The 12,440-nt window shown below is 43.1% G+C and overlaps 1 protein-coding gene across 7 annotated transcripts in view; it reads right to left on the reverse strand.

The window, feature by feature from the left end:
• Window positions 1–12,440, reverse strand: part of LOC115203965 (microtubule-associated serine/threonine-protein kinase 1) — a 181,889-nt gene that overhangs the window by 65,111 nt on the left and 104,338 nt on the right. For 3 of the 7 annotated variants that reach the window (XM_029769092.1, XM_029769091.1, XM_029769097.1), the window contains one exon: window positions 12,198–12,229. The exons of 1 other annotated variant lie outside the window; for it this stretch is intronic. In XM_029769092.1, the coding sequence (XP_029624952.1) occupies window positions 12,198–12,229 (32 nt within the window). Of the gene's footprint in view, window positions 1–106; window positions 702–4,370; window positions 4,452–5,904; window positions 6,200–12,197; window positions 12,230–12,440 lie in introns of those variants that run through there. 3 more of the 7 variants (XM_029769094.1, XM_029769099.1, XM_029769093.1) reach the window with 3 other exon arrangements.

Raw genomic sequence — 12,440 nt, forward strand, 5'->3', positions numbered from 1 at the left:
CAAACAACTCTGGCTTCAAAGTCCTAAGTAGCCTACATATGACAGATAGAAGAACCAAACCTACACCTCACTGAACAAAACACACGGTGTTTGTCATCAAGGTTACCTTTTGGATCGTCTGAGCCTGGCCCTGCTGAGAAAGTGTGGCATGGTAAAATTGGAGAGAACCGTCCACAGACTGGAGTCCGACATTGTGCCAAAGTCATGCCAGCCCCTTCCAGGAAGCGGGACGTGGACTGAGGGTCTCAAAAGACCCGGCGATGAGAAGCGCCGGGTGTCATGGACATGGGGGGCGACCCGTCCCCTACAACAACAGTCCCGGCGACAAGCGCCAATACTCGAACAGCCCCCATCTTCCTCCAAGGCTCCAAACTTACTCTGCTGCTCGGACACATCTGCAGCCAGCTGCGGCATACACACACACTGGCAAAGTGGACACTACAGCGTCCTTTAAGTGCAGTCCCAAAAAACAAAAAATAGAAAAAGTACTCCAGGGAACACTTTGTTTGATTCAGGTCAGCTTATAAGCCTCTACGACCTGGATATGAAACCTTATAAAAGATGACTTTTGCTTTTCCTTTCTCTGTGCGTTTGTTTCCAGATCCCATACAGTCACTCACCCTGCTCTCTCTCTCTCTACCAGCTCAACATGCTCCTTATCATGTAACAGGCGGCATCTACCACTCCACGTCCCGAGCGCGGGGGGGGGGGGGGGTGAGTCAGAGCAGTGCTGCATCACCAGCAGACATTGCGGTACATTCACAGCTTTCGCAATCTGGCTCCCCTCCAAAATGCCTCATGGGCTGGCCGATCTTAAGCAGGTCCTGTTTGAAATGGAAATGCTGTGCTTTTCCACGAGTGTCCTCTATTAAGGCAGCCAGGCTTTCCCCCTCTCTTCTATAGTTCCTCCTACAGTTTGTTCTTAAGCAAGCAGTGAGACAGAGGCTGACTCACTTCATGACAGACAATCTCATCTTAACTCCTGCCACCCTTTGATCCCATTGTCTCATCTTAAAGGAAGATAACAAGCCAAATACAGGGGACTATAGATAAACAAATGGGTCAGATAAGACACACATACACGTACACACAGACATGGGCGCGCACACACACACACGTGCAAGCACTCACACAGACTGGCACACATACACACAGTCTTGGCAGTCGGCTGAGATCAGCTTGCACGTTTGTTTGTGAGAAGGGGGGCTAGGCAGGCAGTTGGGTAGGAGGAGAGGCATGCAGCCACACACTCCACAGCAGATAGCATGGCATGACGGGAGTCAACAGTGATCTCAGCCAGGTTCATGTTACACTGTGTATGCTCCACCTGAGGAGCCTTGGGAGATGCATAACACTCCCTGAGGGGAAATAGTGACACCCATTGACACCCAGTCAGGGACACAGAATGGGATCCAATCACAGGACACAGGCATTGATTGCCAACTGATGCAGTGCTCCAAACAGTGGCCAAAGTCCAATGTCCAGCCAGTTTTTCCTGGAACCACGTGACCTGGCCAGGAAGTACTCCTGGCCCTATCTATAGATAGTCTAGCTATAGACACTGAAGCAAGTCCCTGCAATGAACACAAAAAGATCATTGTTCGATCAAATTACCTGATCAAGAAAAACTCTGCGCTCTGTTCAGACCATGTGCTTTCAGAGAGCTCTAGCCAATAGTCATAAGCATTGCTGATAAAGTCACATGCTGTGTAAAACCCCAGGGTCCATCGTCAGGACCTGTGATAGAACACCTTCCTACAATGTGAAGCAGTGATGCTGACGTCAGGTAGTCATGCAGGCCTCCCAGCCCCCCCCCCCTCAGAGCTCTGTGTCCCGGTAGAGCGATGTGACAGGCCCAGCCCAGCACTAATTATGGCCCTGCTCTGCTTCTGTGCTCCAGATAAGAGGGTGATTTCAAAGGCACAACCATCGTTAATGGTAAACTGGTTCAGTTATTAGATAGAGATGCGTAGACTAGTCAGAAGATCAATTTGAGGTTAAAATTTATTGGAAGCGCATTTAAATTATGTCTGTAGAGGTGCACTTTAAAACTGGTGGTTTATAGATTTTTAAAACATTGATGTTTCTGCAGTCCATCAGACATCAACAGATATTCTGTTGGTTATACAATCGAATATACACAATGTTTATTAAAATGTGAATAAATATATTTTAATGATAAATAAACTATATGGGAAAGCTGCTACATTCTGATTGGTGTTGACTTCAAACTACAGTTTACTACAAAACTTTGACTCAAATATACAGGAATATGCACATAATAGAAACATTGTGTCAGTACATCAGACTAAAAGGAAGGTATAATAAGAAAGGAAGTGTTCTGGTTTGATGTGCTAATTCTCTTGCCCATAATTTACAGTAATGGGTTTCAAATATTTGGGGGGAAATTATACATTCTGTGCAGCACAGCAATTAGCCGAGTCGAGTAATCTCCCCTAATTCATTAATCCTGATTAAAGTTCACCATGTTCTCTGGAATCACTGTGAAACATTATTGTCCTGATGGCTGATATTACACATGGGGGAATTCTGACTGACACCAGATACTTGACTTCAAAGGCTTTATTCTGAAGCTGGATTAGCTGATGGATACCCAGCCTGCCCTTGCTGGTTAGCCTTGCAAGTAATTATATCCTTTTCTCATTGACTGGTTAGCATTAGCAAGCTACTATAGCAACTAAGATTTGCCTTTTGTTTCTTAACGGGTAGACATGACTTGATTACCAAAACTGTTAAACTTGTTGTAGCTAGTAAAACAAATTCTAACAGGGCAATATTGTAGAATAAATGTACAAAGTCAAACTGGGAAAAAAACTAGCTAGCAGTAGCAGCTAACGCTAAGATAGCTCTGACAAGCATGCTCATGTCTGAGGGGTTCACTAGTCAGTGTGTAGACCTTCCCATTGGATACTCACAGTGTTACACTAACAGTAACCAGGAGACAACAAAATACATAATTCAATTACACATTACAGTTCAGGTCATCAACTACGGAGTGAAATTTCATATAAACAAATATATGCCAACATTTTACAAAATGCAGATAGGAGGAAAGAGTAGCATCAAAGATGTGATGATGTTTTTGGAGATTAGCCACTTTCCTATAAAATTCTCAATTTAGATATTTTCTAGTTTCAACTATGAACAGTATGCTACTACTGTATGGCATAAATGTTGCAAACTTTGTGGAAGTGAATAACTTGAATGTTAATCTACTGCTCTTGAACTTGACTAATTCAAGTCATCTGTAGCCTATCAATCACACAAGAAAAACAGCATATTTTCCAGAAAGGATGAACTCCTTTTCCTTTTGTTCTGTCCTTCTCATTTCAACCAAAGAACTTGGTGTAAGAGGGGAGAAAATTAGGGGTCATGTAAACATTAACGAGCCAAAATGGCTAATACAACAAAAGTAGGGTTCGGGCTCAATGACTCAGTTGAATATGCGAAACCAGATGAACCTACTCCAGGAACAAAAGGCTGATTCACAGCGGCTCGCCATGCGACACATCAAGAGACAGTGAAGAGGACAGTGTGACCTGCTATCTCTGACATCATTAGTGTGCTACGCAGAGAGGAGAGGATTTAGGGAGAGAGAGAAGTGAAGGAAACACTCAGGGAGACAGCCATACCACCCTGCCCCCTCCTCCTGTCACTCCTCCAGATGATACAGACTCCATGTGAAGTCTTGACATGCATCAGCCACAGTAGCAAGAAGCACAGGCCCATTTGACCAGATACAGTAGGTTCCATGTGAATCCATTTTGCTATTGGCCAACATGGGCAGTAGGTAGCGCACCTAATTTTGGGGAAAGGGTGGGGGAGTGTTGATCTAAGGTTTCAGTTGGCTCCGAGGTTGAAAGGACTTAACTTACTTGGATGGTCAAGGTCATATGGTTGACGGCTAAAACAAGAGGTATAGAGCAAACAGTAATGGAAAAAAGGTATGCAACATTGTGACCTAAAAATCACAGTATGACCCCTTTCTTTCAAGTGCATTTTCTAATAAATCAATCAAGCATGGGGATTCTGACCATTCCCCACTTTGAAGAATCGCAAAATGCCACGAATCCTTCTTGGCACTTGAAAGAGAAGCCTCAAAACCAGACTATAGAAAAGGAGTAAGAGGAAGGAGGTGACACTAAGAACATTATATAAGCACTCTATCCTCTTCCATCAAAGCTGCACCAAAGGAAACCGATTTCAGAGAGAAAAAAAACACCTTTCTGTTATGACAAACTAATGATCGCATGGAATATCGACTCAAACCTTTCACAGTCCAGCATGGATTTTCCTCAACCCACAAATATAAAATTAACATGATGGTCAAAGAAGCTCGTGACGCTTACCTCCAAAAATGAAATGCGTGCAACGGGCTGAGAGGGCTGCAAGGACTTGTGGGTGTCGGGCTCAAGCTTCGGGGAGTGAGGCTGGAAGTTAAAAGTAAGTTTTGTAAATAGTGATTCCTTTAGCGCGCTGTTTGCACAGGACGGACAATGGCTACTTTCACTTAGAAGCCCTGTGAAGTGATTTGGGCTGATGTATGCAGTCACATACCCTGTTCTGCTAGCTAGCTGACATACATTAACCACAGAGGAGCAGCAGCACAGCTTTGAAATGAAACTAAATTGTGTTTTGGAAATAGGTTACCAAGGCATTTGTCTGTTCACGCAACACAGGTTTAGCATCTTTGAGGATTAGAGACTTTGTTTGGTCCTTGAGGCTTGCTAGGCTTAAGTGATTATCATAAAAAGCATCCATACTATGCACACACACACACACACACACACACAGGAGGTGGAGAGTGAAACCTGAAACAGGTGCACAGTGCAACCAAACCCTACTTGAAATCTGAAGGATTACCCAAGGCTATGAGAAAACAGAAAAAAAACTCTATAGTAACTTCACTGGCAAGGAAAGAAAGCTCACTTCTTAAAGATGTTTACTTTACATGTGAAGGATGTCATTCAGCCCTCCAAACCACTGCCTGTTTACTTTGTGTAATTCAAGTAGAAAAAAAACTGTCAGACGTTTGCCTGCTATCATGGCACTTAGTAGACACAATCAAAATGTATTAGCAAATAACAGCACAGTGCATCTCAACAGTATCAGTAGTCCACGATTAAACACTAGTATTGTTCCATAGAGCAACAGAATTGACCTTCCTGTCAGTAACGACACTGAACTGGATTTATATTAGATGCGTATGCTACGTATATGCCGACTTAGCAATACCTAAACTTGCGCTAGCAGAAGTCTCGGAGGACGCAAACAAACATGTGCCTTGGTGACCCGAGAGAACCCAATCGACTGCCTTCGCAAGTCATTACACAAAGAACTAATCTGTGTGATGTGCAACAGGGACACAACAGGGCCATAACGGAGTGCTTGTTGTTTGGGTCTCTGGCCCAGCAGATTACTGTCACTGGTAGCAGGCAGGATCTGTTATCCAACATAAAAACAAGGCCTTGGGTATAAGGCCACTCCACTGCCCATCAACTTATTGATCATGCGTCATAAAAGCCTGCCATTTAATCATCACTGTATTGTGTGTCTGTGTGTGTCAGTGGGTTTCATCACAACCAAACAGAGGTTGTGTGGCAGTCCTCTGCTTGACACACACAGCAACACACACACACACTGTCCCCGTCACTATCACTACAGAGGATTTTACGTGACACATCCTACTGTGTACACTGCTACAGTGCTGCTGCTGTATGTGGCAATGCTGCATAATGCTAAACGCTCCACAATGCTACTAGCTAGAGAGAAAAGAAAAACAGGAGGTGCAGCAGCAACGGCAGAGACCGACGAAGCCGTCTGCTGCAGTGTGGAGCAGTGGTGCGGTCACCACCACAAGAAGAAGATAGGGAAAATACTCACTCCAACGTCAGTCCCGGAATCCTCAGCCTCTCCCGCTGGGCTTTCATGGCTGAACTGTGCTCGCTTGCTCTATGGTGCACATGCTATATTCACACCGCTCAGCCTCAGCCACCCCCCCTTATCCTCTACCCTACACTGAGCCGACAAAGAGCCAGAGCCAGCAATGGGGCTAGCCCAACTCTCTCCTCCGACAAAAAGAGAGGGGGGGGGGGAAAGAAAAGGGGCAACGACAACACCGCAGCTTGTTTCAGGTCCTTCCACCACGTTCCACCTTGAGGCTGTCCGAGGAGATCGCCAGCCTGAGGTGGGAGAGAGGGAAGGAGGGTACGGAGGCAGGACAATACCCCCTTTTCCCCCTCCCCACACACACACTCCCCCCTCCACTTGGCAAACACACACACACACACACTCGGGCTCGCTCATTCGCGTCCCCTCCTCCACTGACTGGGGATTCACTACAGCAACAGCAGTACTCAGAATATATTCATCCTATATGCCGTCTATCCCTCTTCTCATCCTCTATGCGGTCTATCCTTTCCATCACATCATCATGACTGGTCCTGACACCACAGGGTGTCCCCTCAGCACACAATGTCACTGCAGGGCTGCATTCATTTCCATATCGCCTCCATTCAAAACCACCACATGAAATGCACTCAGTGATGTCATACTAGAAAATGTGCACCCTACGTAAGTCATTTCAAACAGATTCAGAATAAAGCCATGGATGAGAAGCAGTCATTTTCGGGGAGTCCAAGTGCATACCTCAGAGGTAATAAGCGGGAAGATCCCCCTACCTACCCCCTCCCTCCACCACTGCAGTGCTTTAGTACACCCCTGGGGCAAGTGCTTATTCACCGATAACACACACCCTGACGTGTATCACACGCTACTTACTGTTGTACAATATGTATTGTGAAATAATCATGATGTACTGTTATGTAACATATACTGAATCAATAACTACATTATTGATAGTCTGTCATGATGATATACTGGAGGATCATTCAGAAAACACCCAGGGAGAGAATATCAGTCGCATCAAAACACACTTCATATTGTGAATATTGGTTACAAGCTGTGCCGTCAAGATGTCTGTAGTCTCAAACTTTTCTCTGGAAGCATGTTTTTATAGAATGATGAGAAAGACGGAGAGAAAGCACCGGCCAACAGTACAGTCAACGGTTTCCAGGACTACTTCCAAACAGCCTATCACAGAGTGCACAGCGCACCAGACAGAAAATGCACTAATGCCGCACTTCAACAAACCTATCAATGGTTTATTACCAGGAGCCAGGTTCTAGGAACTAAGCACTACTGCAGATGGCAGAGAGCATTGCATCAGCTTCAGCTCAACCAGTAGCACAGGCAGGCGGACAGGCACTAGTTTAACTGGGGTGTGACAAGAGGAACCAGTTATGTACCTCTACTTCTGCAGAACACGGGCAATGCAGGCCTCATACACTATACGACCAAAAGTAAGTGGCCACCTGTAAGTCGAACATCTCATTCCAAAATCATGGACATTAATATGGAGTTGGTCTTCCCTTTTCTGCTATAACAGCCTCCACTCTTCTGGGAAGGCTTTCCCCTAGACGTTGGAACATTGCTGCGGGGACTTGCTTCCATTCATCCACAAGAGCATTAGTGGGGGTGTTAGCGGGTGTTGAGGTCAGGGCTCTGTGCAGGCCTGTCAAGTTCTTCCCCACCAATCTCAACAACCATTTCTGTATGGACCTCGCTTTGTGCTCAGGGCATTGTCATGCTGAAACAGGAAAGAGCCTTCCCCAAACTGTTGCCACAAAGTTGGAAGCACAGAATCGTCTAGAATGTCAATGTATGCTGTAGAGTTAAGTTTTCCCTTCACTGGAACTAAGGGGCCCGAACCATGAAAAACAGCCCCAGACCTTTATTCCTCCTCTGCCAAATGTTATAGTTGGCACTACGCATTCGGGCAAGTAGCGTTCTCCTTGCATCCGCCAAACCCAGATTCGTTAGTCGGACTGCCAGATGGTGAAGCGTGATTCATCAGAGAACGCGTTTCCAATGCTCCAGAGTCCAATCGCGGCAAGCTTTTCATCACTTCAGCCGATGCTTAGCATGGTGAGCGTGCGGCTGCTCGACCATGGAAACCCATTTCACGAAACTCCCGACGAACAGTTCTTGTGCTGGCGTTGCTTCCAGAGGCAGATTGGAACTCAGTAGTGAGTGTTGCAACCGAGGACAGACGACTTTTACATGCTTCAGCACTTGGCGGTCCACTTCTGTGAGCTTGTGTGGTCTACCACTTCCTGGCTGAGCCATTATTGCTCTTAGACGTTTCCATTTTAAGGCCATTTTACTGACAATGTTTGTCTATGGAGATTGCATGGCTGTGTGCTCGATTTTATATACCTATCAGCAACGACTCCAGTAATTTGAAGGGGTGTCCACATACTTTGTATGTACAGTACCAGTAAAAAGTTGACACCTACTCATTCAAGCGTTTTTCTTTATTTCTACTATTTTCTACATTGTATAATAATAGTGAAGACATCAAAACTATGAAATAACACGTATGGAATCATGTAGTAACCAAAAAAAGTGTTAAACAAATCAAAATGTATTTTATATTTGAGATTCTTCAAAGTAGCCACCCTTTGCCTTGATGACAGTTTGCACACTCTTGGCATTCTCTATACCAACCGACGACTGGAGACAGACATTAATCATACATATGGTGGGTTTGTCATATTGGACATGTCATAAATCACCAACACGCTGCCCAACGAGACTTATTGAAATATTATTTGACAAGGCTGGAGATATGCATCAATAAGGCATTATTTCAATTACAATCTCTCATGTGTAACCAACTCAGAAAGAGTACAGTGAAAATGATCTCCCCACTCAGATTTTCTGTGTTGCTGTACCCTACTTTCTCTCCATTGTACCTTCTACAAATAGGTGCAGCTGGCCTGTATTTGCGGTACAGAACAAACACAGGAAATGGCTGCCTATGAACACAAAGAATGGGAGAGGAGGCTAGAGGGGGCTTTAGTTGACCCAAGCACCCATGCGATTGTGAAGTAGCTAGTTGTCAAATGACACTGTTGAAGTGTTTTCCGAAACTCTAGACCCAGAAGCAAACCAGGGCCAATGGCCATAAAATTATACAGCTCACTACTCTGTGGGCTTAACCTCAACTGGAAATCCAAGCACATCACAAATAAAAGGTGATACATTAATGTCCCTGTTAGGATTCAACCCTATAAATCTAAACCACCACAGCAAGTAAGCGCTGTGAGCTTGGCTAGCGCTCCAATTGCACAGCATATGCATTAGGATCATTGAGATGTGCCGAGTGTCTCAGTTTCAAACACTTACGTGTGATCTATTTCTAGTTATTTAATTGTACCACGCACAAGCCTGCAAGTCATTAAGGTCGCCCTATAAATAGAAGACAATAAACACTAAACGTAGATGACTGGAAATCAAACCTCTGATCTATTTTGAGTGTACACACAACAAATTGAGTCTTGAGCTGCCCTTATTCACTTTTCATTGTAAAAGCTGTAGATTTAATCCTAGCTTTGTTTGGGAATGTCAACAAGGCCATCTTGTTCATTACCTACATTTTATTACCCAACAAATGTCATCTATTCCATAAATAGGTCAACACTGACATATTCTTCAAAACAACATTCAGGAAAAAGAGGGCAATATGTGACCCCAATGATGTCACGATGCCATCACCATTGATGCCAGAGGGTTTATGACATATTTGTCATAAACCTCAACTTTTTCTACAATTTCTCTTCTTAAAAATCAGAAATTTGAGCCTAACCCTAACCACACTGCTAACCTTATGCCTAACCCTAACCTTAAAAGATGACAAATAAAAGCACTTTTTTTTGTGGCTGTGCATCTAGTGGGAAACTCCAAAGACACCACGTTCGCTTTCGAAGGTGGTCCCCAGACATGCACCCATCTATTAGTTTAGGGGTTCCTAAACTTTTTTGGCAAACCCGTTTTCTGCAGATATCTTTTTAAATGTGCAACCCCCCCATAAAAAAAGTGATGTAATCAACGGCCAATGTTTACTTTTGATGATGTTCTTCTCCCCCCTGTCTGATTCAGTGCCTGGTCTTGTCTACTCAGTTCTAATGAGACTTTTGGGCATTGTAGAGGGAAACAGAAGACAAATACGTGTTCCTGAGAGCCTTAACTTTGAGTGATGGGGTCATAATATTTTGTAACTTAAACCGTTCAAAAAGATAGAGCCACATTTGTAGGAAGAAAACACACTGCTCTGTTTTTTTTTACAACCTCATCTAGTGGCTACTGAAGGTTACTGACGTAACCCGGTTCTATGAATCAAGCACAATTTTTATTTGTATTTTTTTTTCTTCATAGTTTCTCTCGCAACCCCATTTTCAAATCAGGCGACCCCATATGGGGGTCACGACCCCTAGTTTGGGAAATGCTGTATTAGTGGGTGATCTCTTTGTGGCTCCCTTCTGCTGCACTGGCAGGTCGAGCAGCATGGTGTCAGAGTCAAATCCTTCCCCCATAATAAAGCATGCCACACAGACCAATCAGAATAGGCATGAAATACACAGGAGATTGATGTCCAAAGCTGAAGAGGACCATAACATTCTCACATGAAACAAATAGCTGGGTGATTCCTTTTGTGTTTTCAAATCACACTTTATATTGAGGATTTTCCTGCATTCATAAACAGGGAAAGGGGGATACCTAGTCAGTTGTACAACTGAATGCCTTCAACTGAAATGTGTCTTCCGCATTTAACCCAACAACTCTGAATCAGAGAGGTGCGGGGGGGTGCCTTAAAAGGTACTGTTGGTGCAAATACAGTTGACACCATTCACCTATAATCCTAGTTTTCCTGCTGTTACTTTGCCCTAGCCTGCAGACAGACGTGGCAACTGACTTAATCCAATCTGGATCCCTTTCAGGGCCAGTTTCCAGGTACAAGTTGCCCTCAGGCACAGATCTAGGATGAGCTTATACTGCGTAACTCCTTACCTTAACATTTGAGGGAGGAAACACAAAACTGATCTGAAGGTCAGCCTCTAAGGGGCAGGTTCATCCTGCTCCATATACCAGGTGGTAAACAGCAGTGTTTAAGGCTGGCAACCTGCCACTCAAGTATAAGGTCACAGTCTTTTCAGTAATTCATTAAACATGTGCCATCCAAGACACATGCATTCCCACAACAGACACCATAAACCCTAGTGATCATAACCCTTTAGTATCTATAAACCTATAGTGTCTATAAATCCTATAGTATGGTATCTATAAACCCTAGTGATCATTACCCTTTAGTATCTATAAACCTATAGTGTCTATAAATCCTATAGTATGGTATCTATAAACCTATAGTGATCATAACCCTATAGTATAGTATATATAAACCTATAGTGTCTATAAATCCTATAGTATGGTATCTATAAACCCTAGTGATCATAACCCTTTAGTATCTATAAACCTATAGTGTCTATAAATCCTATAGTATGGTATCTGTAAACCCTAGTGATCATAACCCTTTAGTATCTATAAACCTATAGTGTCTATAAATCCTATAGTATGGTATCTATAAACCCTAGTGATCATAACCCTTTAGTATCTATAAACCTATAGTGTCTATAAATCCTATAGTATGGTATCTATAAACCTATAGTGATCATAACCCTATAGTATAGTATCTATAAACCTATAGTGTCTATAAATCCTATAGTATCGACTAACCTATAGTGGCGATAACGTCAGTCTTTTCTTCACATTCTGTACATGATTTTCTTTACGTTTCCTCAGATGATTTCTTCAACAATTAAGTTGCCTGGCAGTCAGTGATAAGCATGTGTCTTATTTTATTAGTATCAATTCACTAGGGGCAATATAGATATTACAGACACTAGTACCAATACCAATTTTGCACTGGTTTGTTAGGTTACAAACATTGACCCTTAAAATGCTATTTTTTTCTCAAGTGCCCGATGAAGTTATCTTAGGCAGCTATTTAAATTCAAAACAAAATGGTTTGCTTCTAATTGGGACTATTTTCATATGAATTTACAGCTTCTTGGCTGATATCTTTTAAATTCTTGAGAGTATCAGCAAATAGGAGCACGAGAACGAAAAATGGAACTATGGACTCAAAAGATGGCGACATGCACTCCTTGATCCGTCAGCCATTGTTGAAAGTACACAACTCCTTTGTGGAGGCACAAAATGCCAATTGTTTACACATGTGGTTGTGGATGTTTAGTATAAGAAACAGATTTACTCACAAACTTCCTCTTCTTGGAAGACTCAGCTCTTTCTAAAAATAAAATAATAAGAAAAAGATCATTAGGACAAATAAATAAAATGTTTACACAGTGACACAGAATCGTTGTTAAACAGCATGACATAAAACCTGAAGAAAACATGTTTAAAAAGTTAAATGGATGTTAAAAAATAAATTAAAAAATCAGGTCATATATTGATATTCATTAGACAGTGCTGACTGTCTCACTAGCCTGTCCCGGGAC

The sequence above is a fragment of the Salmo trutta genome, chromosome 12 (assembly GCF_901001165.1).
Source record: "Salmo trutta chromosome 12, fSalTru1.1, whole genome shotgun sequence".
Lineage (NCBI taxonomy): Eukaryota > Metazoa > Chordata > Actinopteri > Salmoniformes > Salmonidae > Salmo > Salmo trutta.